The sequence below is a fragment of the Sceloporus undulatus genome, chromosome 3 (assembly GCF_019175285.1).
Source record: "Sceloporus undulatus isolate JIND9_A2432 ecotype Alabama chromosome 3, SceUnd_v1.1, whole genome shotgun sequence".
In the NCBI taxonomy this organism is placed as follows: Eukaryota; Metazoa; Chordata; class Lepidosauria; order Squamata; family Phrynosomatidae; genus Sceloporus; species Sceloporus undulatus.
The window spans coordinates 219,593,563-219,618,929 of NC_056524.1; the positions used below are offsets into that span (position 1 = coordinate 219,593,563).

The window sequence follows — 25,367 nt, forward strand, 5'->3', positions numbered from 1 at the left end:
ACACCTGAGAGACCATAGTTTTGCCACTCAGCAAAAATGCCCTGCCGCATGAGTCCTAATATATCACTACAGTGGTACCTCGGGATACGAAATACCCAGGTTACGAATTTTTCGGGATACGAATAAATCCCATAGGGATTTATTGTTTCGGGTTACGAAAGTTTTTTCGGGTTACGAAAAAACTCCGGCGCTGTTTTAAATGGAGCCGCGGCTTTTTTCCCCATTCACGCCTATGGCAATTCGGCTTACGAAGGTTTTTCGGGTTACGAAATTAGCCGCGGAACGAATTAATTTCGTAACCCGAGGCACCACTGTAGTTCCTATTGTAACTAGCTACAGAGCTTTATGAATCAATGACCTATTCCAAAAGTTCATAAGGAATTTGAATGCATTAAAAAGTCATAGAAAAGGTGTGAAATGAATCTTCCTTCCACAGATAATCTGCTAAGGAGCAAAGGATGGAATAGCTGCTCTGAAGCCAATATGGTGTAGTGGTTTGAATATCACATCAGAACTCCAGGAGACAAGGGTTTGAATCCCTGATCAACCATGGAAGCCCCTTCGGTGATCTTGAGCATGTCTCACCTGTGGAAGGCAGATGTGGGCAGGGCCAATCACTTAGATCTTTATCAGTAAAGACCTATTTAATGAATGGGACTGAGTCAACTAGTAGTGCCTTGATATTATGGACTTGCTCTCCTGATGTCCAGGATTTGTCTGTCTTTAGTGGAGGAAGCATTTGTGTGTACACATTTGCAAGTCTTGAGCTGTTACTGCACTGCTATAGAATGAATGCAATGAAAAGGCTTCCCATGGTGCTAGTGCAGGAGCCCTCCAGATGTTTTGTGATGGTAATTTCCATAAATGCTTACTATTGGCTATGGTGGCAAGGGTGGTTGGAGCTGTAAGCTAAAAACTTAGAGAAGTCTGGGGTTTATGTACTCCTGAAATAAGGTAATTTTTAAAGCATTGGTGGGGAACACTTGGCCTTCTAAATATTTTAGACTACAACTCCCACAGTCTTTTACCTCAGACAATGCTGGGGGGTGGGGGGAGTCATAGACCAGCACATCTTGACAACCAAATGTTTCCCACAGCTAGTTTAAAAGAACAGCATAAAGGTTAGTTCCAAGAAATATGAGTACATTGTTTCAATTTTTTTAAGCAATGAAAAAAAATTAAGGTACCTTTTGCTTTTTCTCAGTATCCCGAATGTCTAATTAAAGAGCTTTATTGATAGGTTTCCCCCACTACTCCTGCACTTACAAACCTTTCAAGTGTTTCTCTCTTTTTATTTTCTCAGTACTGTATTGTTAGAAAACCTTGTGGTTTAGTCATCTTTCAACTAATGTGTAATTCTGGATATTTGAAAGTAATGGAGTCTAGTCCTCTGACAAAGAGTCATCTGTCAACTCACCTTCCCTACCTTCTGCCCCAGGCCTGTGAAGCTGATGTCCCCAAAAGCATCTGTTGGCACTTCCTGGATATGTCTTCTGGGGTCCCATTCTTTGCCCTGGAACATGGTAGGTTTTATAGCCTCCTCTAAGTGCTGTTCCCTGAGATAGCCACATTCACACGCCACCTTGCTGTAAGAAAATGTCACAAGAATCTCAGCAAATTTTGGGAGCCCATACCTTAAAGGCACCAGATCCCATCTGATCTTGGAAGCCAAGCAGATCAGCTCTGGTTATCACTTGGATGGGAGACAGCCAATAAATACCAGGTGCTGCATTATTTCAGAGGAAATAATTGGCAAAAGCATCTCTGAGTATTCCTATGAAAGCCCTATGAAATTCATGGAATCACCATAAGTCAACAGGCTATGTGGAGGCACACACACGCACATTAGGGTAGCATGCTGAAGCCACAGAAAAGTGGCAGACAAACATACTCTGGACCAACATGAACCATTCTGGTTTGAAAAGCCTATCCACTGCTTTAGCTAAGACTTGTCAATTTCTGTGCATGTCAGGGCATCTATGCCTTTAATGATGACACTTGATAGTCAATTTTAGCACAGTCATCTTTTCTTATCATCACAGCATTTAATGAGACAAGCTATTCTGGAAGTTCCAGGTTTCCTCAACATTGTTTCATACTGAATACTGACATATTCCTATAAGACAAGCTTTACTAGTGTAAGTAAGTAATGCAGGATATGTTGAGTGGCTTAGTGGTTAAGAAGATGCCAATTGTGATGATTGTAAGATATGAAGGTTGGCAATTTGAAGCCCAAGTGCTGCATGATGGGGTGAGCTCCTGTCACTAGTCCCAGCTTCTGCCAACCTAGCAGTTCGAAAGCACGCAAATGCTAGTAAATAGGTACCACTTTGGTAGGAAGGTAACAGCGGTCGGTGCACTCATGCTGGCCACATGACCACTGGATTAATCTTTGGACAATGCTGGCTCTTAGGCTTAGTAATGGAGATGAGCACTGTTCCCTAGTTGGCTACGTCAAGGGAAAACCTTAACTTTACCTTTTAATGCAGCACATGGTATACAGATGAGGCTCACGACCTCTGCCAATGGTAAAACTGGGCCCATAAACAACTAATTGTATCCAGACTGCCCCATGGCCTGCAGCAATCCAGTTCTCTTGTGACTGGCAAAATATAGCCCCTGTACTGATACACTATGCCCCTCGCCTGGGCAAAGCCCCTGGAAAATAGCTTCCCAAAGGTTATATAATGCAGTAATGAACAAAGAAAATCAAAGTGTGCAACAGTGACACATCCCCCCACTGAATAGATATGAGAACTGTACATGCAGGTTAGTAAGGCTCAGATTTACTAATTTTTTTTAGCCTCAAATTAATAAAATAATGCAAATTAAGATTAACCAAGCCCTTAAGTACAAATCAGCTCTTTCTATGTCACCAGACAGCTGTTAACGTTTGGCCATTAAACTGACAAAGATTCTAAGACCCATCTGCCTGGTAACAGAGGCACAACTCACTACAAGCTGTACTTTCTGGCATTATTTGTTCTACATGAGCAACAGTGAATAATCAGATTAGGTGGCAGAATATCTTGGATTCCAAGTCTCATTGTGCTACGTCTCACAAGTTCCTTAGTTTTGCTATTCAGAATTAGAGAGACCTGTGGTACCTTTAGGCTGAGACGCATGTGAGGCAGGCATTTTCATCTGATGTGTCTGTTCTATATGAGTTGATGATTACTACTAAGCACATGGTAGTTGCTTGAAAAATATTGTCCATAGAATCTTGTCCTTCCAAGGTATTACAATACAAATATAGCTATTTTGAATATTTGCCAGCACATGTTAAATAAACACTGAAATCTGTTCATGCTGGCTGATGCACTTGAGCTAGGCTTGGGCTGGAAGGAACCACATATGCCAGGATGTTGCAGTGATTCAGTCACACAATCACCATACTCCAGGGGATATGAGCAATCCCATATGGGTTAGCAAAGTGAAAATTCAGTTCTCTAATATAAATAAAAACCAAGTTTGCTTTTACAAATGACTTTTCAATTGGTTTTGTTTCAACAAACTGGCTTGAACAGCAAAGAGAATTTAAAAAGCATGATCTGGGAAGTACATGACTTTTCTTCTGGATTTTCTGCCACAATAAAAGCATTCATAGTCTGACACAAAACAAGAGAGCTCAAGTACACTAAAATATTAGGTATGCAAGTACTTTCAGTATAGTCAGGCACCATTTGGCCATCATGGACGGAATATGAGTGTAACCATGTGGGATTTTATTTCAAAACTGCCTTTCTAAATTTCTATACAAGTGATTCTTTCAAACAAAAGGAAAACAACCTCATTTGAAATTATCTTCTATGCAGAATAAATCTGAGATATTTTATATACAAAGAACAGTTTCAGTCCACAAAACAAGCAAACAAGACAAAAGATAATCTGAGCTCCTTTCTGGCTATTGTCAGGAGTAATTGTGGTATGCTGTGTGGTTAGTGCATGCAGTATTGTCCCATCCCCTCTCGGCAACCCCAGTCCTATTGTTTAATAACAAAAGAGAACAAATTCATCACATAAGGTTTCCTGAGTCCTATTACACAAATAGATATTGATGTTACTAATATAATGAATTCCTTTCTACTTGCCTAGTTTACTAGGATTTTGAGTGTTATTTTGCACATAATGACCAGAGTTCCAGAAATTTTCCACATTTTCCTTAACAACTAGTTATTTTCACTGGATTTTACAATTTTGCATCATCTCAGTCCCTATGTTTTTTGAAAAGTAAAATAGTTTTTAAAAAACAAGAAGGGTGGATATAATAAAAATCAATATTGTGCTTTAACACCACTGAAAGCTGGACAAAATAAACTCAGTTTTATTGCCTACCTAAAGTCATCAGTTAGTTAATTTAAAAGTTTATTGATTAGTCAATCAACCATATTGAAACAGTTAACATCCAATATGGGAAAGTACAAGCAAATACAGTGCATAAAATTCAACGGAATATGATAAATTAGACTAATTTATCTATGAATAGACTAAAATAAGGATAATTACATATAAAGTAAGATTACATATAAACCCATCAGGAATTGAGCTCTTCTAACTTCTTTTGGAAGAGTATTTTCAAATGGAAGTGCTGCCACAAGAAAGATCCTGCCTTACATTTCTACTCCTTTTAGATAAGGGTATTGGAAATATAGCCTCAGAAAACAAAACATAAATAATGGACAGATTGATATAAAAGAAGGTGTATTTTCGATATCCACAAATCATTTATGATTTTTTAAAATAAGGGCTGGCACTTTGAATTGGGTAGGCTCTTATACCGCACTCTTGGAACACTTGATGTAAGACAGCTGTCAGCAAACCTGATGTCCTCCAGATGTATTGAATTACAACTCCCATAGACCTCCCCCCTTCTACACACACACACGTACGTACTACAGTGCAATCCACCTGGAGACTACTAGGCTGCAGAAAGATGATGTAAGATAATGATCAGTATCATCCTACTGCATGAAGAAGTTTCAAAAGTACTGCCTCCTTAGGTACTATCCAATTTCTACTGTGCTGTGCTCTTTAGTGAGTTAGTAGTCACTAATTTTGAACCCACAGTAACACGTGAAAAGGAATGACAAACAAGCCCATTTCAATAAACACTCTCCTTACCCAGAATCTGACATCTGAGAACTTTCAACAAAATAAACACATTCCTTTTTCCTAATGTTTTCAGGGATCCATGAGCTGAGATTTTCCTGTAGAGAAAGGGAATAAAACATGCAGGAAATCTCAATCAAAGCAATTTGCATGAGTCATAATACCGGTAATTTTTTAAAAAATTTCTTTTTAAAGGAACACAGACAATTCTGAAATCAAACTATGTGTGTGTGTGTATTGGGGGGGGGGCTTTTCTCCTTCAACCTCACTCAATCCCATGGCAGTACACTTCCTGCTGCCTTGCTCTGTCTCATTTTTCATGAACTTACTTTTTCACTGGTGCTAGGAGTGAAATGAGCCCTCCTCTTGCTCTTGCTGAAGGCACTGTTACTTCTTCGGAGGTTGGTAACCACATCCAGATCATAGTAACTCTTGGGATACACGGGGTAACTGTCTCCTTCATCTGGGCAAACTTTATTGAGTTCTGTTGGGAGTGTTCGGATTCGTCGGCCAGGCCCAGCCATGGCTACATTTTACAGAACCAGTCACCAGACCTGTTAAAACACTGTTAGAAGAAGACACTTGGGGGGGTTATTCAGATGTTGTTTTTAGCGCAACTATGCAAATAATCTCACTCATGCATTCCTGTTTTTTTGTTCACACATTTTTAAAATCAGAACTGCATCTATGCGCATCTCTGTATGTTCTGTTGCTCACACATGTCAGCACTGCAAAAAAAAAAAAAAAATAGAGTCGCTGATGCTGATGTATTTATTCGAAACACATTCAAGGCATGCAAAGTTTTATCCCAGGTCTATTAGCATTAGTTATTCACACAGCTGACAATGCAAATCTTTTAGAAGAATTTTGGGAAAACCCCGATTGATTATCCCAGGTTAAGTGGATTTTTGCAGTGCTCCCCAAACTCACTCAGGTGCATTTGAAATCCATGTGAACAACAAAGATTCAATGCACATTCTCCTGGGATTATTTTCACTGTCTGAATAACCCCTTGAAAACCATCATCCTAAACATACAATGGGTACAACTGGAGCATAGTAACTGCCTGTATTTCAAAGAGACAAAAAAGAATTTTAAAAGGAAATGGAATATGCTGCCTCAGAGGGTGGCAGAGTTTCCTTCTTTGGAGGTTTTTAAACAGGCTGGATGGCCATCAGTTGGAAGTGCTTTGATTGTGTATTCCTGCATGGCAGGAGTTGGACTGGATGACCCTATGATTCTATCATTTCCTGACTGAAGCACGTCCAGAGTAGGGTTGCCATCCCTGAGGACCTCCAAAACGGGAGAAATGTAGGACATGGTTTAAAAATGTAGGGTTTTTTTTTTTGTTTTTTTTTTTGTTTCCTGGCCAGGAAATTAAAAAAAAAAAAAAAGTCCTAAATTTTTAAACCTTGTCCAAGGCCTCGCTGGGGTCTGGGAGACAGCGTCCTCCAAGCCCCATCCAGGCCTGGAGGACTCCGCGATCGCGGAGCCCCATCCAGGGCCTAGCTAGGGCTTGGGAGGAAGCGTCCTCCAAGCCCCAGCCAGGCCTGGGAGGACTCCGCGATTGCGGAGCCCCATCCAGGGCCTCGCTGGGGGGGCATCCCGGGGGAATCCCCCGCCTCTCCGCGCGCCCGCGCCACCTTCCCCCGCCTCCTCTCCTCCTCCCTGCGTGGAGGAGATGCTGCCTTCTTCCACCTTCGCCTCCTCCGCGCGGCCTGGGGGAGAGGGGCGGAGGAGGAGGGGCGTGCGGGCGCGCGGGGAGGCACTGCCTCCAGCTTCGCCTCCTGCGCCCCAGGCTGCAACCGGGGGATCCTGGTTTTGGGGCTGCACCCGTGCCGGGAGGGGCCCCGGGCCCCCAAAATCGGGAAGTTCCTGGTTGCAGCCGGGTTATGGCAAGCCTAGTCCAGAGAGACCTTGGTGGGTTACAAACCGCCATAAAGTACGCGCTCCGCACGTACTAGGGTTAGGAAGGGCCGTATTAGGGTTAGGAAGGTTCTTACCTTCCTGACAGCCCTTCCTTTTTTGCGGTGCCCATCCACATGGGCGCCGCCATGTTGACGTATTGGACGCTGTGTGTCCAGACGTCTCGCGGCGGAAGTGACGTCGCGAGGACGCACTCCACCCCTGTCACACTGCATTTCCCATCATTCCTGGCCACTGACTATGCTAGGGACCCAGTGAAGTGAAAGGCTAGCTTAGAACAAACCAGTGATTTACATGCAATAGAACAGACTGTGTTCACAAGACAGAATTCCCTGGATTGATGCCAATCAACCGGAATATAAAATTAATTTTTAGATTATAAAAATGGAAGATAAAATAGGGAATAACTGTAAAACCTCCCAAGTGTATAAGTAAATCACAGTAGCATAATATTTTATTAGAATCACAGCCAAATCCAACATACTTTTATGGCTCACATTCATTATTATTTCTGGCCAGCTTCCAGTTCATGAATGTGCTGTTGTTGTCTCACTTTAAAACTGCAGTTCTGAGCACACTTCCAAGGGAGTCAGGTCTTTTGAACTCTTTGTGACTTCTCATAATGCAATTCTGCTTATGCAGAAATACAAAGAAGCAATCCAATCCAAGCAGTGCATCCCAGAGATTAATAGAATTTAAACCCTGACAAACTGCATACCTGTACTCACTTGCTGAGGAGTACAGTATCACTGAATATAATGAAACTTCTGAATACACTGTTGGATTTGAATTCCTTGGACTGCACCTCCTGTTTACATCACTGTTTAAATCATTTTGTTGTGAAGCATTTTAGAAACCCCAGACAGAAAAGTTCAGAATAATAAAAATATTATTTATTCATATACCCAATATAATTTCTGACACAAATATGCACATTTCCTGACTTCAATTTCCATGTTTCATCTTAAACTGCTTCCTGGACATTAGCAATTCAATTATCTTCCTAATTAAAAAACATTAACATTTAAGCTAATGCCCAAGATGATGCTTATATCTCACCAGAGGCCACTCATGCCTTCATACAGAGTTACAGCAAGGTGATATTATGATACTGGAAATTTTCTGGGAAAATGATTGGAAAAATTGTTGCAACTATCATGACTCTCATCGGCTGACATCTGACCATTAACAATGATATCTGGTTCTGTAGAAATGTTGACATTATTAAATAATAATTTCAAATTATTATTTAAAATGAACACATTGAGCAATCTATTACTTGCAACAGTGTTCCCCAAAAGTGGAACAGGTGGGAGTAGATAGTGATATACAGTAGCCCCTTCATTCTCACAGACTTGGAGTCCGTGTCCCTCACTCGTTTGCGGGTGGCAGATGGAGAGGGACAAAATGGGGTGCGTGACCCCAGGTGCATGCCACCATTCAAGCCAACGGGTCTTGAATATTGGTGATTTTTCATTTTCATGGGGGGGGGGGGGGGGTTGGAATAGATCCCTAGCAAAAACAGAGGGGTGATTGTACTGTCTTACCTCTAGAACAACTGACATTGCCTGCATTGTCTCTAATTCTCACCACCTAACACACTTCAGCATCCCAAGAATGGCTGAAGTAGCTCAAATGCCAACAGAAATGTTAGTTAACTCTGAGGTTTACCACACGGGGCTTTTTGCAGCTCAGATCTGGGGTGACTCCTAGTTCAGCTATGCGAATTCACGTCATAACATTAATGTTTTATCACACCTGGTTGCCCTTCCACTGCCCTTCTGAATCGAGGGGGAATCGAATCCAAGGCTAGTCACGTGATGCAGATTCATGCAAAGCAGAGTGAGTGCAAATGGTATTACCACTCTGGTGCATACCATGCGGATTTAACAATTTGAATTGGGACCCTTGCACATGCTCAGTGGGGCTCTGGATGCTGCCCTCCTTCCCTGCCATCCTTCATCAGGTGGAAGGAGCAGTGAGGGGGTAATGGGATAGGTCACAGGAGGTCACTGGAGCCAGGATCGGGCTCAAGGAGCAGTCAGGGGATGATGGGATAGGTCACAGGGTGTCACTGGGGCCAGGATTGGGCTCAAGGAGAAGGCAGGGGATGATGGGATAAGTCGCAGGGGGTCACTGGGGCCAGGATCAGGATGAAGGAGCAGGCAGGCGATGATGGGATATGTCACAGGGGGTCACTGGAGCCAGGATTGGGCTCAAGGAGCAGTCAGGGGATGATGGGATAGGCCGCAGAGGTTCAATGGAGCCAGGATCAGGCTGAAGGAGCAGTGAGGGGGTGATGGGATAAGTCGCAAGGTGGCAGAGAGGATGAGATGGGGATGCAGGAGCTGTCAGGGGATGATTGGATGGGTGGCAGGGTGGCAGAGAGGACGAGATGGCATGAAGGAGGAGGAAGGGGATGAAGGAGCAGGATGCAGGGGGCCAAGGGGAGCGATGTCGGAGTGATCTTCCACACCAGACCAATTTGAAGTGAAATCGAAGTGAGCTTGAGAGCTAATTCTGTGAATTCATGTTTTTTCCAATTTCACCAAAATGAGGGGTCACTTTGGAATCACTGCGGAAGCCCCACAGAAGGAGTTCCCATAGAAAGGAATCTCGTCTGATAACACGTTCACATTATGATGTTAATCCGCATTGTTGGACCCACAGTCACCCCAGATCTGAGCTGCAAAATCTCCAAAAAGCTCAATGTGATAAACACCTCTGACACTTCATCCTAAAGCTGCAAGAAGTTGCCTTGCATTGACTCAGATCATTGGTCCATCGAGCTCAGTATTATCTTCTTTGTCTAGCAGTAGATCTTCATGTTGTCCAGTGAAGATGTTCCACACTCAGAGCTTGGAAGCCTGAGATGAGAGCATGGGGTGGGGAGGGGATACTTTTTTGGACTTCAGCTCCCAGAATCTCCCAAAGTTGTAGGCCCAAAATGTAATCTCTGCCTGAGATGCTTGTAAATTAGATATGCTGTGGACTGAACCTATCACCTAAAGTTAGAAGTGAAACAGCTTGTACTCTGTCACTATGGCCCCACACATAACTTTCACACATCAAGAAACACCTGCACTCAGTGTGCATGCTGTCTACCCATCCTTTTTGTTTACACCCCCAATGCACAAACTGCTTCACAATTATACACTTTTCAGATAAACAACAACTGTTTAATTTCTGTTTTGCAGGTGGGAAAATAATGTTGAAAGACAACAGATTGCCCAAGACTAGCCAGTCAGTACAGCAAGTTACAACATTTGTATATCTGGCTAGGAAACAGCTGTTTAATTTTGCATCCAGTAGTCCATGTATGAGATGGAATTCACAAAACTGTTCCTACAATTAAGCAGACTGAGGTAATTGCTTCAGACCCAAGGTGCTAAGAAGTGGTGGAAAGGTAATGGAGGAGAAGGTCATATACTATGCAGCTTGTGTTGCATCCCATACGTTGGCAGGCTGTCTTGAGCTATGGTAGAGCATGCAGTTTCACTGCCAGTGTGGAAGAAAGATCCAAAGTGCCAGTTCACTTGGCTTTTGTACATGGGCTGGGAGAGGACATCATCTTATTATTTTCTGAAGACAGCCAAATGTCTCAGGCTGGACCTGACTTCTCAGAAGAAACCAAGACACAAATCCCATTGACTGTACTCTGACACTGAAGATATTGATTTAGAATGCCATCTAAGAAAATTTGAGCATACTGAATCCTATAGAAATGTATTACCCCATATTCCACTGATTTCAGTAAAATATAGACATACCCTATCTTCTCTAAAGTACACCATCGGGGATTTTATTTATTTATTTATTTTGTAGCAATGAGTCTTAAGGTAAAATTTGTTGTCCAGTCTGGAGATTCCTGGGTATCACATCAACATTCTGCTTTTACATTTAATTAACACTTCCAGCAGGCCTTAGAACAGTGATGGTGAACCTTTTAGAGGCTGAGTGCCCAAAGTGCAACCCAAAACCCACTTATTTATTGCAAAATGCCATGTCAAACTCTGTGCTGGGGCGACGGCACATGTGCTCACAGAGAGCGCTTTGAGTGCCAACTCTGGCATGTGTGCCATAGGTTTGCCATCACTGCCTTAGAAGAAGCCTGTTCAGAGCATAACCTAGTATGCAGCTAAACTGTAGAAATAGTGCAGTTTATAACACCACTAGGTTGTGTAGCACCATTCTATGAAATCCTGGGATTTGTAGTTTTACAAGGTCTTTAGCTTTCTTTGCCAAGAGAGCTAGTGCTTCACAAAACTGCATTATTTTTACAGTGTAGATGCACCCCCTGTTTGTAACCCAGGAAGGAACCCAAGCAAGAAAGCAAAGCTTTAGCTATTTGCTCTGCAGCATTCCAAAACATTAGTGCATGTAATAACTTCTAGGAATTAAAACAAAACCCTCTTTCCAGGAGATACCACACCTAAAATAAAATTAAATTAAACAAGGACAAGTGTGTATGTTTAACTAAATGCCTGAACATTAATTAAGTGCCTGAGCCATATTACATTAGCCCCTTGGTATAAGGGAAGCTCCCTTATACCAAGTCAGATAATTCATCCAGCACCCTTTGTATTGTTACCCCATGGTATAACACTTATTTTTTCCAGCTCTACTGGAAATGCCAAGGTTTGAAATTTAGAACATTTTCTATGCAGAACATGCACTCTGGTTCTGAGCTACCTACAGACCTTTCCCCGAGCCTCTGAATTTTTAAACTATTCTTACTAGCTCAAAGAACAGTACTAGTTCAGGGCTCCCTATAATCCTCTACAAAACAGACATGGGATGTAATTCTCCCTGTGCTTCTTAAGGAGAAATACTGTGGAATTCAATGGGATTTTTTTCTAAATAAGTACACGTGGGCAAAGGTGAACAGTTTGAAAGGTGAAAATACCTTGCGCCAAGTACCGCACAGTAAATACACAGTTAACTTCTCTTCTTTGCATAGATGCATCCATTTCTAGGTGAACGGCACAAAAACCACCTTTGAGTGTTTAAAAGCACTGAGGAATTCTCCTGACCTTGCAGTGATGAGCATTTCATGCCAGTCAGTACAATTACTAAGCAGTTTTGCACAGCCTACCCATCTCTAGCTATATAAAGCACGAGCTACTCTCCACAAATTCCCAGTTTTTGCTGCTTCAGTTCCTACCCCCATTAAAAGGTTACTAGAATTTACATTTGGAAGCCCCCCACCCCCCTACACACACATGCACATCTTAGTTGCAGGTACCTGTCCTGCAGCTTCTTCTCAATCCCATTCCCACCACTCATGTGCTCCCTGTCAGTATGATATGAGGAACGTACCGCTTCTTATCTTGGGCTGTAGGCTGGTCACTGGCTGGAAGAAGATGACAGGAATCTACAGAAACCTCTCCAGAGTGACTGCAGCTAAGAGGAGGAGATGGTCCAATGGATGGCAGCTTGCCAGTAAATCACACTGCAGAAGCAGTCCCCATCAGCAGCCTGGGATAGACACAGGAGGACAAAGTCAGAGTTTGATCAAGTGTGTGGTACTGCAGTTGTATGTGTGCGAGTGAGTGAGTGACTCACACATCTGTGTGCAGAGAAAGCAAGCCTGGTCTCTCAAATGTCCTGCTAAGGAGGAGGTTCTTAGACAGAGTGGTACAAACAACGGGAGAACTTCGAATATTTCTAAGCTATTCGGACATGGCTACCTGCAGAGTTATTATAAGTAAATATCACATGGCAAAATTATTGGAGAAAATGTCCTGGGCCTGATCAGCATCTGTTATGTACTGCTGCTGCAATATACCTGGATTTTGCAATGAGGCTACATTCTAAAAAGGGGCTCTCCTTCCAGAAACTGTTAAAAGTGGCACTCTGTAAATGGGACTGAGCCTTGCATTCCAGCAAAAATAGGTTAATGACTCCCAATGGGAGGAGTGGTTGAATTTAGTTTTTTCCTTATGATCAGGATGAAATCCTGCGGTCTTGAACTGGTTTATTTCTGCAGTGAGTTTAAGACCTTGGTAGAATCTTCAGCATCACTTTGTTTGAATGGGAGATCAGTGCAGTAGTTTGATGGCTACTATACAGTGATTCCTTGTTGTACACTGGTGTTTGGTTCCAGGATCCCCCATAGATAACAAAATCCGTGGATGCTCAAGTCCTATTAAACATAATGGCATAGCAAAATAGTGTTCCTTATATAAAATGGCAAAATCAAGGTTTGCTATTTGGAATGTATACTTTTAAAAAATATATTTTCAAGCTGTGGATACTTGAATCTGTGGATAAGAAATCTATGGATGAAGAGGGCCAACTGTGTAATCCCTGGTGTTTCCTTTCTTGGGGATTGGAAAGTAAATTGAATGTTTCTAATCTGTGGGCCATTCTTTTGTTTTTGATATTAGTTTACAGATTTTTGTTAAAATTGGAATAGGTTTCATCTGTACAACTTGAAATAGCTCTCCATGTGTTCCCGGTGATTTATTTCTCCCAAGTGTTTTGAGAGGCCTTTGCACTTTGCTCTCTATAAGTGTTGGCTCATCTTCAAATAGTTCTTTTTTGAAGGAACCCATCATATTTGGTCTCTTTTATATAGCTCCTCAAACTGTATTTTATTTTGTCCTAATCACACAAAGTATTCTCCTGTTGGTATAGCATCCTTATTTTTGGTTTGATTTTCCCTTTATGTTATTAGATTCTGTGGAAGAGGTCTCTTGTTATACTGTTTTGTTATCTTCTTCTATTTCTTTGCATTGATTATTATAAGTTTTCTTTGTCCCTACACACAAATCATTTATTATGTCTGTTCAGGATTCTGGTTCTGTTTTTATTACTTATTATTTACCCAGTTATTTTAATTTGATGCATGGTGATGAACCAGAAATTTAGTACAAGCAAAGCATGAGCTCTAGTCCCTTCCTTTCTCAGGCTGCTCAGATGTCCTTTACCTCACAGACTAGCTGGCAGCCTGCTGTCTGCAATATAACCACTGTAGGTCTGATCAAAGTCCATTTAGTCCAATATGAGTTTCCCACTAGACCTAATGAGCTGACAAGGAGGCCCTGAGAGTCCATGAATAAAAATGTTTTTCAAGATTTTACAGCTTTGAAATAGGAAAATCAGCAATTATATAAAAGGTACTTTAGAAAAGATGGAAAACACATTATTCTCTGACCTCCAGATCACCAAAGCACTTCTAGGATACAAGCTAAACGAATATAAAAGGTGTTGTGGATGAAAGACACAGATATTGTCATTTACATGTTGCATGAGACCTATATTTTACCTCAAAGAAATAAACCAGTTTAATATATGGTTTGTTGTTTTGTTTTTACATAACATGTAAAGGTGGGTTATCAGGAGAGAATACAGTGCTCCCTCGGGTTACGAAATTAATTCGTTACGCGGCCGCTTTCGTAACCCGAAAAGCCTTCGCAAGCATCCCGGAAATTTCGTAACCTGGGTATTTCGTATCCCGGGGTACCACTGTATTAAAATGGAAAACAATAGATCACAAGAACCAAAGCTTTCAGATACTATAGAATAAAACAGGGACTTGAGGGGGGGAGATATAGTTTTGCTGCCACCCCCAGGTCCATAAAGGGAGACCAAGCATGCTCCTTTCCAAAGATGTCCCATAACTGGAAAGGAGTTGTTGTTAACTGCCCTTGAGTCAACCTCATCTCATTGCGACCCTGTGGATGAGACATCTCCAACATCCCCTGTATGAAAACGTACGCTGCAAACTTCTTTCTCTGGCTGAATTTGCACTACAGAAATAATGTCGTTTGACAGCGCTTTAACTGCCATGGCTCAGTGCTATAGAACTCTGGGTTTTGCAGTTTTGTGACGTACATAGCCTTGTCAGTGAGCAAACTACACATCGCAGGATTGCATAGCCTGGAGTCATGGCCATTCAAGTGGTGTCAAACTGCATTATTTCTGCACAAGGCCTGATTCTCACTACTTCTTAAATTGGATCGCAAATGAGTTTGAACCAGTTCAAACGACCCTAGTTCCCACTTAAACTGAGTCTCTGAAGCGATTCCAATGGGGGGGGGGGCATGTGCTACACCCAGTTAACCTGCGTCATTTTGTTATTGTGAGCCGCCTTGGGTCCCTTTGGGGGGAAAGGTGGGATAATAAATAAATGGTAGTAGATGTACAATTCCTCCTGGACAGAAGGTGGAGATGTAAGATGTGTCCTTGAAAGGGAGTCATCCTGGAGGGGCCTGAATCTACAAGACATAAGCAGAGCAAGACTAAGAAGTATGAATTTACATTTCTACCAGTGTTTTTTACTTTTTTCTTTTGGAAAGGGCCTACATTTTCCTTAAATGTCCTCCATTTTGAGATGGCTAAGGCGCATGGGTTTACATTTATATCTTTGTGAGCCTTTATTTCTTGGCCAAGGAGGAACTCCAAAACAATCTCCATTTTGAGCAGGACTATCAAGAAGCATGAATTTGAGCAGTGGAAGGGGTGTGTTTTGAAAGTGCCTCATCCACGGTGCCATGATGAACCTAGTGCTTCAACCTTTGGGCCAGTCCAGAGGTGTTTTTTTGGACTTCAACTCCCAGAAGTCCCAGTCAGTTATGCTCATTGTCCAGGAATTCTGGGAGTTGAAGTCTCAAGACCAAAGGCACTCCTATCAGGGACGCTTGGCCCCGCCCCCTCAGGCAACCGTTGGCAGAGGCGCGCGCAACCGTCCCGAGGGGGGCGTGGCCTAGCGAGGCCCCGCCCTCTTTCTGCTGGGAGCGGGATGGAGGCAATGGCGCCTGCGCCGGCCCTTGACGACGCGTCGTCTGTCGCTCTGCAGAGGGCCTTGGCGACGCGTCCTGAAGGGCCTGGTCTCCCCGCTGAGGCCATGAAACTGACCAGGAAGGTGGTCCTCTCCCGGGCGAAGGCCACCAGCCTCAGCGGAGTCCGGAAGCTCAATTGCTGGTGAGGGAGGAGGAGGAGGAAAGGGACTGGCAAGGCAGAGTCATTGAGGTTGCATCCAGATTGGAGACATAACCCGATTTGGTAGCGCTTTAATTTGTTGTCTGACTCCTTGCTATGGAATTCTGGGAGTTGGAGTTTGTTGTGGTGCTCAGAAACTCCAACTCCCAGAATTCCATAGCAGAGACTCAAACCATCCATAGCTTGAAAATCATCCCAGATCCCCATTTCCAAGTAACTAATCTAGGAGAGATGTAACTCACCAGACAGAGAAGCATCATCCTTTCATTACACTCATTCGTTCATTCATTGGAAAATAAAAGGTGGGCTTGTATGTGTACCTTCCCAGGGAAGAGTCTTAGAAGAGCAGATGCAGTATGGTGACAACTGTTTTGACTATGATGCTGTTTATATGTAAGCAGCTTTTAGACCTTTGTGTTCTCCCCTGAACCTTACATGTTGGGATGGAGTGGGGTGACATGACTAACTCTGCCCTGCTGCCATACTTGTGTTTGGCGGTGTTACTGCTATAAACCTAGCAGTAGAACCAGTATGTAGAGAGATCTTGTAGCACCTTTGAGACCAAATGAAAGAAAGAAAATGCATTTGAGGAAGTAGACTGAAGTCTATGAAAGCTCATGCTGCCAATTTCTTTCTTTCAGTTAGTCTCAAAGGTGCTACAAGATGTCTCTGCGTATTGCTGTATACTTAAACATGTATGCTTTCATTTGCATCAGGAGTCTTCTACACACTTGGGACTCTGCCTTAGTAGAGTTCCCGCTGGGGCAGAGAGGTACCTGTGCTTAAGTGTTAAGCGGAGCGATATTGGAATGATGCTAGCAAACATGCGTGCAGATCCTTCCATTCCAGTAATACTCATCGATGCACAGAAAGGAGCCCAGGCATTTGTAGAGGGTTTGGATTGCGTCTTTTTCTCATGTGACTTTCCTTTGATTAGTATAAATGTTGCTCCAGTGTTTTAATTGCATATATGCTGTTTAAAACATACCCTTCAAATGTTTTTCTCTTTTAGGGGCAGCCGAATCACAGATGTAAGTAACACTTCTGTCTCTCAAAAGTGTACTAAATCAAGGTAGTGACTATCATGATTGTTCTGAAGGAGAAGGTAAGCAGAGTAATCTGGAGGCTACCTTCTCGGTGGTATAATTGATTGCTCTTAATAGTTGGTTTGCCTCCAAACAAATACCCTTTCTTTGCAGGACAGAGCTGAGCTAAGCTACACTTTATAATGAAGTGGTTCTTTCACTTTCTTCTTTCCTGTTCTGTGACTGGAAAAAGGAAATACTCTTCTTTCTGTGGTCAGTAGAGATGACAAGGACTGAAGATCTCTTGTAGCATTTGTTTTTTTTTTTCTGACAGGAAAAGTGAGGAGCAAGAGAGATTTGGGTGAAACAGAAACACCAACTCTAGTAAGAAAGGAAATTATTCATGAATTAGTCCACCTGGAAGCATGAGATGAGTTTGTGCAGACTTGGGTGTGCAACAGCCTCAGCTACTTAACAGGTCATTCAGGAATAACCAGTGAGAAGGAAGGAAAGGGCACATTCATCTGTTGCAGCAACATTGTCATTGTGCTTTGCTACAGCCTGGTTTTGACAGTTACCTGGGAATCACAGCAGAAATCATCACCTTTACTATTATTAAGAAAGGAAGTACAGTCGGCCCTTCTTATACATGGATTTTTTATACACGGATTCAAGCATCCACAGTTTATTATTATTATTATTATTAACTTTTATTTATAAAGCGCTGTAAGTTTACACAGCGCTGTACATCAATTTTTTAGTCAGACGGTTCCCTGCCCTCAGGCTTACAATCTAAGAAGACACGACACAAAAGGAGAAGGGAGTGGTGGTGGGGAATAGGATCAGGTCCAGCAGATCTTTTCCACCTCCGAGGCCTGGACCAAGGCAGATGGACTGGAGGAAGGGCTTGGCTTCTTGATGGATGGTTAGAAGGAGGCTTCCTGGGTCAGAGAGGGGCTCACCTCTGGGAATGCTTCTCTAAACAATATAGTCTTTAATTCAGTTTTGAAACTGGGCAGAGAAGTGATGAGGTGTGCATGTGGGGGAAGAAGGTTCCAGGAGTAAGGGGCAGCAAGCGAGAAGGGACGAATTCGGGAGGGGGCAGTGGTAGTCCTACATTGTGACAGGAGACCCTGACTACCAGAGCGGAGGGTGCGAGTAGGAATGTAAGGAGAAAGAAGGTCAGATAAGTAAGGAGGGGCCAACCCATGGAGGGCTTTGAAAGTCAGTAACAAAAGCTTGTACCGGATGCGAAAGGGGAAGGGGAGCCAATGAAGGGAGGATAAAAGAGGAGAAACATGGTCAAAGCGGCGAGCGGATGTGACAATACGGGCAGCTGAATACTGGACAGATATTAAAGGATGGAGGTGTGAAAGAGGAAGCCCTGTTAGAAGGAGGTTACAATAATCTAGTCGCGAAACCACTAGGGCATGGACTAGAGTCTTTGATAATGTTTTAAAAAAGTATACATTACAAATATCAAACCTTGATTTTCAATTTTTATAAGGGACACCATTTTGCTATGTCATTATTTTTAATGGGACTTGAGCATACACGGATTTTGTTATCCACGGGGATCTTGGAACCAAACCCCAGCATATAACAAGGGTCCACTGTACATCCCAGTGGTCAGCTATATGCTTTGCTTGCTGAAATGGGCCGTTTCAGTGCTTGCCGTTTCAGTTTAAAATGACCGTGGCTCATTTGTGCTGAGGAAGACCCCTGACAAAGATTCTTAAGGGCTGGTGCCAGCCAGAGGTAGGCATAGTTTTTTTTAAAAGAATTTAGGAGCAGTCCCCTGTTTTGATGCTGGTGAGCTCCATGTTCTGTCCAGCTCCAGAGTCTTGTACAACATCAACGATAACAATGTAATTTGATTCACTGTAGTCTGGCTGTTAGCCTCAAGCCATAAAAATAAATCTAAAACAAGGTTAACTAATCCTATTTATGGATTTATGAATGTTTAAAGACTTCTAATACACTGTGGCACCCCAGTTGTGAAATACCCTCCTATTAGTGGACCAGGTGATACAAATGCCGGACCTAATCCCCTTCCCCACCACATTCCCTTCTCTTTTTGTGTCGTGTCTTTTTAGATTGTAAGCTTGAGGGCAGGGAACTTTCTAATTAAAAATAATAATAATTGTAAGCCGCTCCAAGAGCCTTTAGGGCTGAAGGGTGGGGTATAAATACCATAAATAAATAAATAAATAAATAAATGTCTTTCTAGTGTAAAAATAGAGCTTCTTATCAAAGTCTTTGAAACCTAATTGATTTTACCGAAATCCAGACAAATGTTAAACTTTTGATTTACTTCAGCTTTTAGGCTTTTAAATTTTAACTGGCTTGTTTTAACTTGTCAAATGGTTTAATATGGATTTAATCTGTTTAAATGATTTTTGACTGTTTTATATTGTTTAAATTGGTGAAACTGATTTTATTGTAAGCTGCTCTCAGGTCTTGCAATATAAGTTAGGGTATAAATATTTTAATTATTTAACAGACTCCCTGGTTTACTTAGTGAACTTTATATATTTGCTTTCTCCTCACTCACTGCCAAAATTGAGAATGCTTAATTTTTCTTCTGCCTCTTTCATTTTTTAATGTCCAGATTTCAATCTGCTGTGAACTTCCCAACGTTGAGGTGATGACACTGAGGTATGTCTGAGCCTGCTAAAGAAGTATGCTTAGCTTGACAAATCAAAGCAATGAAAATCAATGTCTTTCTTTCAAAGTCAAATTGGGAGCCTGCTCTGAAACTATAACTAATAGGCCCCATCTTCCAAGCTGATTTGTTTAGAATACATGACATCTTATTTTTCCTGCTCTCACACTACTTCCTTATTCAAACATGTTGTGCCTCAGTTTACATGTTTCTTATACCACAGGCTTTCTTTCCTGCCTTCATACAGCCATGAACTCTGTTTGGACCAGATAACATTAAATATGTAATATGAATTGCCTGCTGTCACCACCACTTGCACCCAAACATTAGTGAGCGACAGTACAAGATTTTGTTTGCTCTTTTGTAAACATGAGCACCTGCCGAAAACCTGAATTTCTAAGAGCTCTAACATTATGCAATAATGCTTAATAAGAGATAGTTGTAAATAAATACTTCCACTTTAACTGTGACTTCCCAATATGCTTTCCCACTTTCTCTCCACTAGTGCAAATAACATCTCTGATCTGGAGCCAATGAGTCAGTGCCTGAACTTAACCGAACTTTATCTCAGGAGGAACAGTATTGCTAGCCTCCATGAACTGTTCCACCTGAAAAAACTGCCACGCCTGAGGGTCCTCTGGCTCTCTGAGAACCCCTGTTGTGTCTCTGACACTCATCACTATCGGATGACAGTGCTGCGCAACCTCCCCAATCTCCAGAAGCTTGATAATCAGAGTGCGTATTGCAATAAACTACCTAATCTGTGTTGGGATTTTTTTTGTTTCTGAATTAACTCCTTAATTGGAATGATTAAATCCTGAGGCTGCAGGATGAATGGATCTCCTGCACACCACTGCAGGGAATCTGCTTTGAACACTTTCACACACAAAGAAGTTTCAAGTGAAGAACTAGGGAAAATCTCCAAGAGAGCTGTATATTGCCTATTAGTGAGAATCTTGCCTAGATAGGCTTTCACATGTTATTTGGGCCTCATCCTAGTAGCTTGTTTAAACTGTCTGTATTTATGTGTGAGCAAGAGACTTGTAGGAGCTAGGTCCCAGAGCTTCCATATGGCAATGTGCTAGCAGCTAGCAGCTAATAAACTCATAATTCATTACCTACATTCTAATTAAATTAATAAGTAGTTCCCTTCTATGAATATACCAAACACAAAAATTCTGGATATATAGAAATACCATACCTCAATATGAGGTGACCAGTGCAGTAATCCTGCTCTCAAAGGATAATTTGAATTTGCCACTTGAACTATACTGTGGCTGAATTGTGACCTATTCATTCATCCATCACCTCATGTTTGCTCTGATTCAGCAAGCAGAGTTTCTGCCAGTAGAGTTTCTTTGGGCATTAGCTTGGTTCTTTGGGTGGCAGGTAGAAATACACAGGAGTGAATGTTCCCCACCACCACTTAAAATTCCTGGGCATAGAATACTTCATAGATCAAAGAGAAGACTAAGCCTAGAACCTTTATGTGATGAGATTTTTTTAAAAACTCAGCGGAGCTTGTAGATACGTCAGATTCTCCTAGACATGGAGATGCTCTAGGTCAGTGAACTTGTCTAAGAATGCTCCTCCTTTGGCTTTTGTAGTGGTGACAGAAGAAGAACTGTCCCATGCACTACTGGAAGGGGAGGAAATAACAGCACCCCCATCCAAGGTGGACACAGATCACTGCTGCCAAAACTCTACTGTTGAATCCAGGGTGACAGATTCTACAATGGAGAATGAAAATGAACTCACGAACTTCAGTTTGGAAGAAACAAAGTAAGGAAGCACTGTTGCTTGTTCTTGGGGATCCTCTGATTCCTTTCATATGTCTAGTGCAACATAGTGTTAAAACCTGTCCCTGCATAAATCTACACAGCAGACTATTGCATCTTGACACTGACTTTCCGTATGTTTTAATTCGATTTTGTCAGCATTAGTTTGTTGGACCACAGTTCTCGAAATCCCTCACCCAGTATTGCCAATGAAAGTTGTAATCAAATAATCTAATTTTTCAAAGCAATTAGAATCTGTTGTGTGTAATAGAAGTAGCCAGGTTGTCTCATTTTAAATAGTGTAAGATGGGGGATGTATTCACAAATGGCCACTTGAGTTATTTGCTTATTCTCTCTCTCCCCCCCACCCCCATTCTACAGTAAAATTCGCGAACAGCTTGGTATGAAGCCAGTTGTTGCAAGAGATAAGTTTACTTCCCTCTTACCAAGAGAGATTGATGGAAACCAAAAAAAACGGGTGAGTGTGAAATCTGTTCTTACATGAATGTTGAAAAGGCATTGACTGTCTGCTTGACCTTTTGCTAGCCCTGTACATTATCTTGACTCTCCTTATTGAATATATGTTTATGTATTGTGATAAGAGTAAACCCTTTATTGTCTTCCCCCTCTCCTTAGAAAACTGCTAAAAATGCTGGAGATAAAATTAATCTTTAAAGCAGTAATTGGAAGGGAGTGTGTAACTCCTAATAGGGATCTTAGGAATTTGAAGGAATATAAAGCTCTTAACATTGTGACCTTGATTTTTTCATTCCTGTGGCGTTTAAAGAGAGTACAGTATTTCTGAGCAAGGACTGGGGTTAAAACATAAGAACACTGCAATTATTTTGTTGGATTGGGCTGGAGAGAACAAAATACAGTCAAAAAGAGGAATAGGCCTGCAGATAGTGACTCATTCTTTGCTTTTTTCCCCTCATGTTCCTGCCTTATGTGTTCTGGATTAATAGAACAACATCCTCAATGCCATCCTGCTGCTTCTAGAAGAGCTTGATTCAGAGGGACTTGATGTTGTCCATCAAACTGTTGGTAACAAAATCCAAGCCTTGCAGAAGAAGGAACTCCATGAGGACCGATAGCACATCACAGTAGCAGTTTTGTGGGTCAGTGGAACTTGCATCCACAGGCATGGCTGCACCCTCATGCTGCTGGCCATTGTGTGGAGCTGTGCAACAGAGTACAGGAAGAAATAATATGCATCCCCTGTCTGTCTTGCATCAGGACCCTGCTGTTGAACAAGCTTTCAGCTGCAGCCACAACTTAACAAGCAACTGCTACTCTGTACTCCACTAAGGCACAACAGGGAAAACAGACATGCACAGAGTTACAGCAGGTAGCTGTAACATGGAAAAGGGAGAGGGGAGACAGTTCTGGCCCTACTTTTCTGCTAGTGCCTGCTGGGTAGAAGAATCACTCCTAAATCAGATGTCGTTATGTCTGAGCTTTAGCTGACTTCCTTAGCATGATGTTTTCTTGCGTATTAATACTGGAGCAAGAGTAAACTTCATACTGCGATACTCCAGTACTGAGAAGCTTTTGACAGTAAATTTGGGCACAAAGTCAAGTTCTATTTTTAAAAATCACTGAACCTTTAAATTTGGTGGCGAGCTTCCAGCTTTGATCCACTAGCTCTCCTCCTCTGCATAGTGGGGTGGACTTGATGAAAATATAATCTACCAACTAATCTTGAAGTTTGTTTGAATTTTTGTTTTTATTCAATAAGAATTCTGTCTTGCAGCTTTGGATGTCTGCCTCAGCCTTCTCTGATCACTTGTCAGTTTAGTCCCCACAGTAGCCTTAAAAAAGTATAAGGCTATCTAATTGCACTGATGTGGAAGGAAATGAGTAGATGGTGCAGAGTAAGCAAAGTGATTTTGGTTTCAGAAATGGCATTAAAGTCAGTTACCAAAGACCTACAGACTTAGTATGATTCATCTCATTGTGTGTCATTAAGAAGCTGCATCTAATGCAGGGAACACATTATGAATTGATGCCTTTAAGAAATTCATAAGCAGTGTGTTCTGACACATCCTCGCCCCAAAGAGTTATGGTTATAGGTCTTGTGGGTTTTAAAGTAGAAACATTTTCTTGTAATTACATGTTTGTTTGTTTTAAAATTATGATTACTCCTCTTGACTCCATGTCTGTATGAATCAAATCATCTGTGGTAAATTCCACTAGTTAATTTTTATGTAATTCACAATCCACCTTGCCAACAAAGCATGTTCAAGCTGGCTAACGATAATAAAATAATATAAAAATAAATGCAACAATAAAAAGCATAGCTAGTATGGAAATAGGTAGATCCTTGCAACAGGAGATCCACCCAAAAACTGAATCTCATCCTGTATGAAAATGCCTTTGTCTGCCAGCAGGACAACAAAAGCCTCCTTGGTTCTAGAATTCTAGTGTGGGGAGCAACCACTGGTATGATTTCTCTGCCATTTCCTGCCAGTTAGGAGGGACTTCTTGGCAGCAGCAAAATACCTAAAGTATTTGTCATACAGCCATATAGGGCTTTATAAATCATAACCAGGACTTTGAATTATGGTATAACAAGCCCATGTCGAGCATTCTGGGCCTGTTGAAGTTTCTAAACATTTTTGAAAGGCAGCCCCATGCAGAGTGTGCATCCGTAGTCCAAAGAGAAGTTATTTTGTTTCTGTTGAGCACTGTTCCTTGCGATGGGTTTACACAGTCAAAGGCAAATTGAGTTCCCTGCCTTCTGAAAAGAACTGTTTTTCTTAGCCACTATGGAAAATTTTAGTTTTAATTATACTGACCAGCTATAAACTCCCCACCCCACCCCCAATTAAGTTTAAATTGGAAAACAAGATAATTTTGAGGGGAAGAGCCTTTAAAAAGCTGAGGCTCCTAGTAGCTTTGATAATATACATTGCTTTCCTTTCATCTGTACTTAGCTACCAATCCAGTATATTTTAAATCATGTTAATTAAACCCTTCAAGCTTGAAGACACTCTTGATGGGAAACAGCACATGCTTTTAGTACTGGCAAGACTCCAGAAGGTAAGTGCGTTGTCTTGAGCCTGTGTACATCAGACATTTCTTTAAAAATTTTTAAAATACTTTATTCAGAGTTTCATATGGAAAAATATTTGCATCATATGATCCTTACTTTTCTTTCCTTGCATTACTGGCACTGTTAACATCTGCTACCCTACCCCTGCCCAAATATACATACATAGACTGTTGTAGACAAATGTAATTTTTTGAAAAGGCAATTATAATAAGTCACAGAGCATCAAAGAGGATTTTAAAGAGGGAAATTTTGAATAATTTGTTTGTTGACTGAACAGCTAGTAAGGAGGTATTCAAGGAAGGAAACTGGGCTGAAGAAAGAATGTACTGGAAAGCACATTAAAAGTAGAAAACAGTAAGGTGTCAAGCTGCACAATGCTTTGAGATTGTCAGTTGTTTTATTCATTGTTTTTTTAAAAATGACAAAAATGTTGACCATCTCAGTGTATGTAGAGCTTGTCTCATTACTGTTTTCTGGGGAAAGATAGTTATCAATCTAACATTTTTTAGTGTTCCTAATGTTCCTTTGAAGTTAGTGTAGTTAAACTGACCATGAAATAATGCAAAATGTTTGTGGATCACTTGTTGAATATTAGCTGCCCTACTGAAATTACGTACATATAGTACTCAAAGGAATGTTTTCTGCACTGCTGGAAGGCTATGCCAGTAGCTGGGCAGAGCAGAAAATTAAACAATTGTATTCCTTTTACAGACACACACACAGTCCCAGTTCCTACGTTATTCTTGGAATTTGAGTGTACATAGCTCTCCATAGGACTTTTTGGAGGGAGGGCTGTATCCATTTTACCATGTTTTGTCCACGCCTGAGTCATTTTAGTTGTAGCTCCCTTCAGCCACCATCTT

General features: G+C 41.6%; 2 protein-coding genes across 3 annotated transcripts in view; one reads left to right on the forward strand and one right to left on the reverse strand.

The window, feature by feature from the left end:
• The window catches only part of TRPM2 (transient receptor potential cation channel subfamily M member 2), a 60,449-nt gene extending 47,827 nt beyond the window's left edge, over nucleotides 1-12,622 (reverse strand). Inside the window, exons 1-4 of the mRNA XM_042459497.1 lie at nucleotides 12,355-12,622; nucleotides 5,439-5,674; nucleotides 5,122-5,207; nucleotides 1,418-1,586 (exon numbers count right to left, since the gene is read on the reverse strand). Of these exons, the coding sequence (XP_042315431.1) occupies nucleotides 1,418-1,586; nucleotides 5,122-5,207; nucleotides 5,439-5,633 (450 nt within the window). The 5' untranslated portion in view covers nucleotides 5,634-5,674; nucleotides 12,355-12,622. The remainder of the gene's footprint in view (nucleotides 1-1,417; nucleotides 1,587-5,121; nucleotides 5,208-5,438; nucleotides 5,675-12,354) is intronic.
• A 3,138-nt stretch (nucleotides 12,623-15,760) lies between these two features.
• Nucleotides 15,761-23,746, forward strand: CFAP410 (cilia and flagella associated protein 410). Of its 2 annotated transcripts, none has more exons than XM_042456691.1 (7): nucleotides 15,761-15,963; nucleotides 16,994-17,012; nucleotides 19,618-19,664; nucleotides 20,177-20,406; nucleotides 21,279-21,453; nucleotides 21,831-21,927; nucleotides 22,415-23,746. In XM_042456691.1, exons 1-7 carry the CDS (start codon nucleotides 15,782-15,784, stop codon nucleotides 22,541-22,543), a joined length of 879 nt encoding a protein of 292 aa, XP_042312625.1. In that variant the 5' UTR covers nucleotides 15,761-15,781; the 3' UTR covers nucleotides 22,544-23,746. The 2 variants fall into 2 exon arrangements, with proteins under 2 accessions (XP_042312625.1, XP_042312626.1); XM_042456692.1 differs by having other exon boundaries at nucleotides 15,947-15,963; nucleotides 16,994-17,086.
• Nucleotides 23,747-25,367: the final 1,621 nt, after the last annotated feature.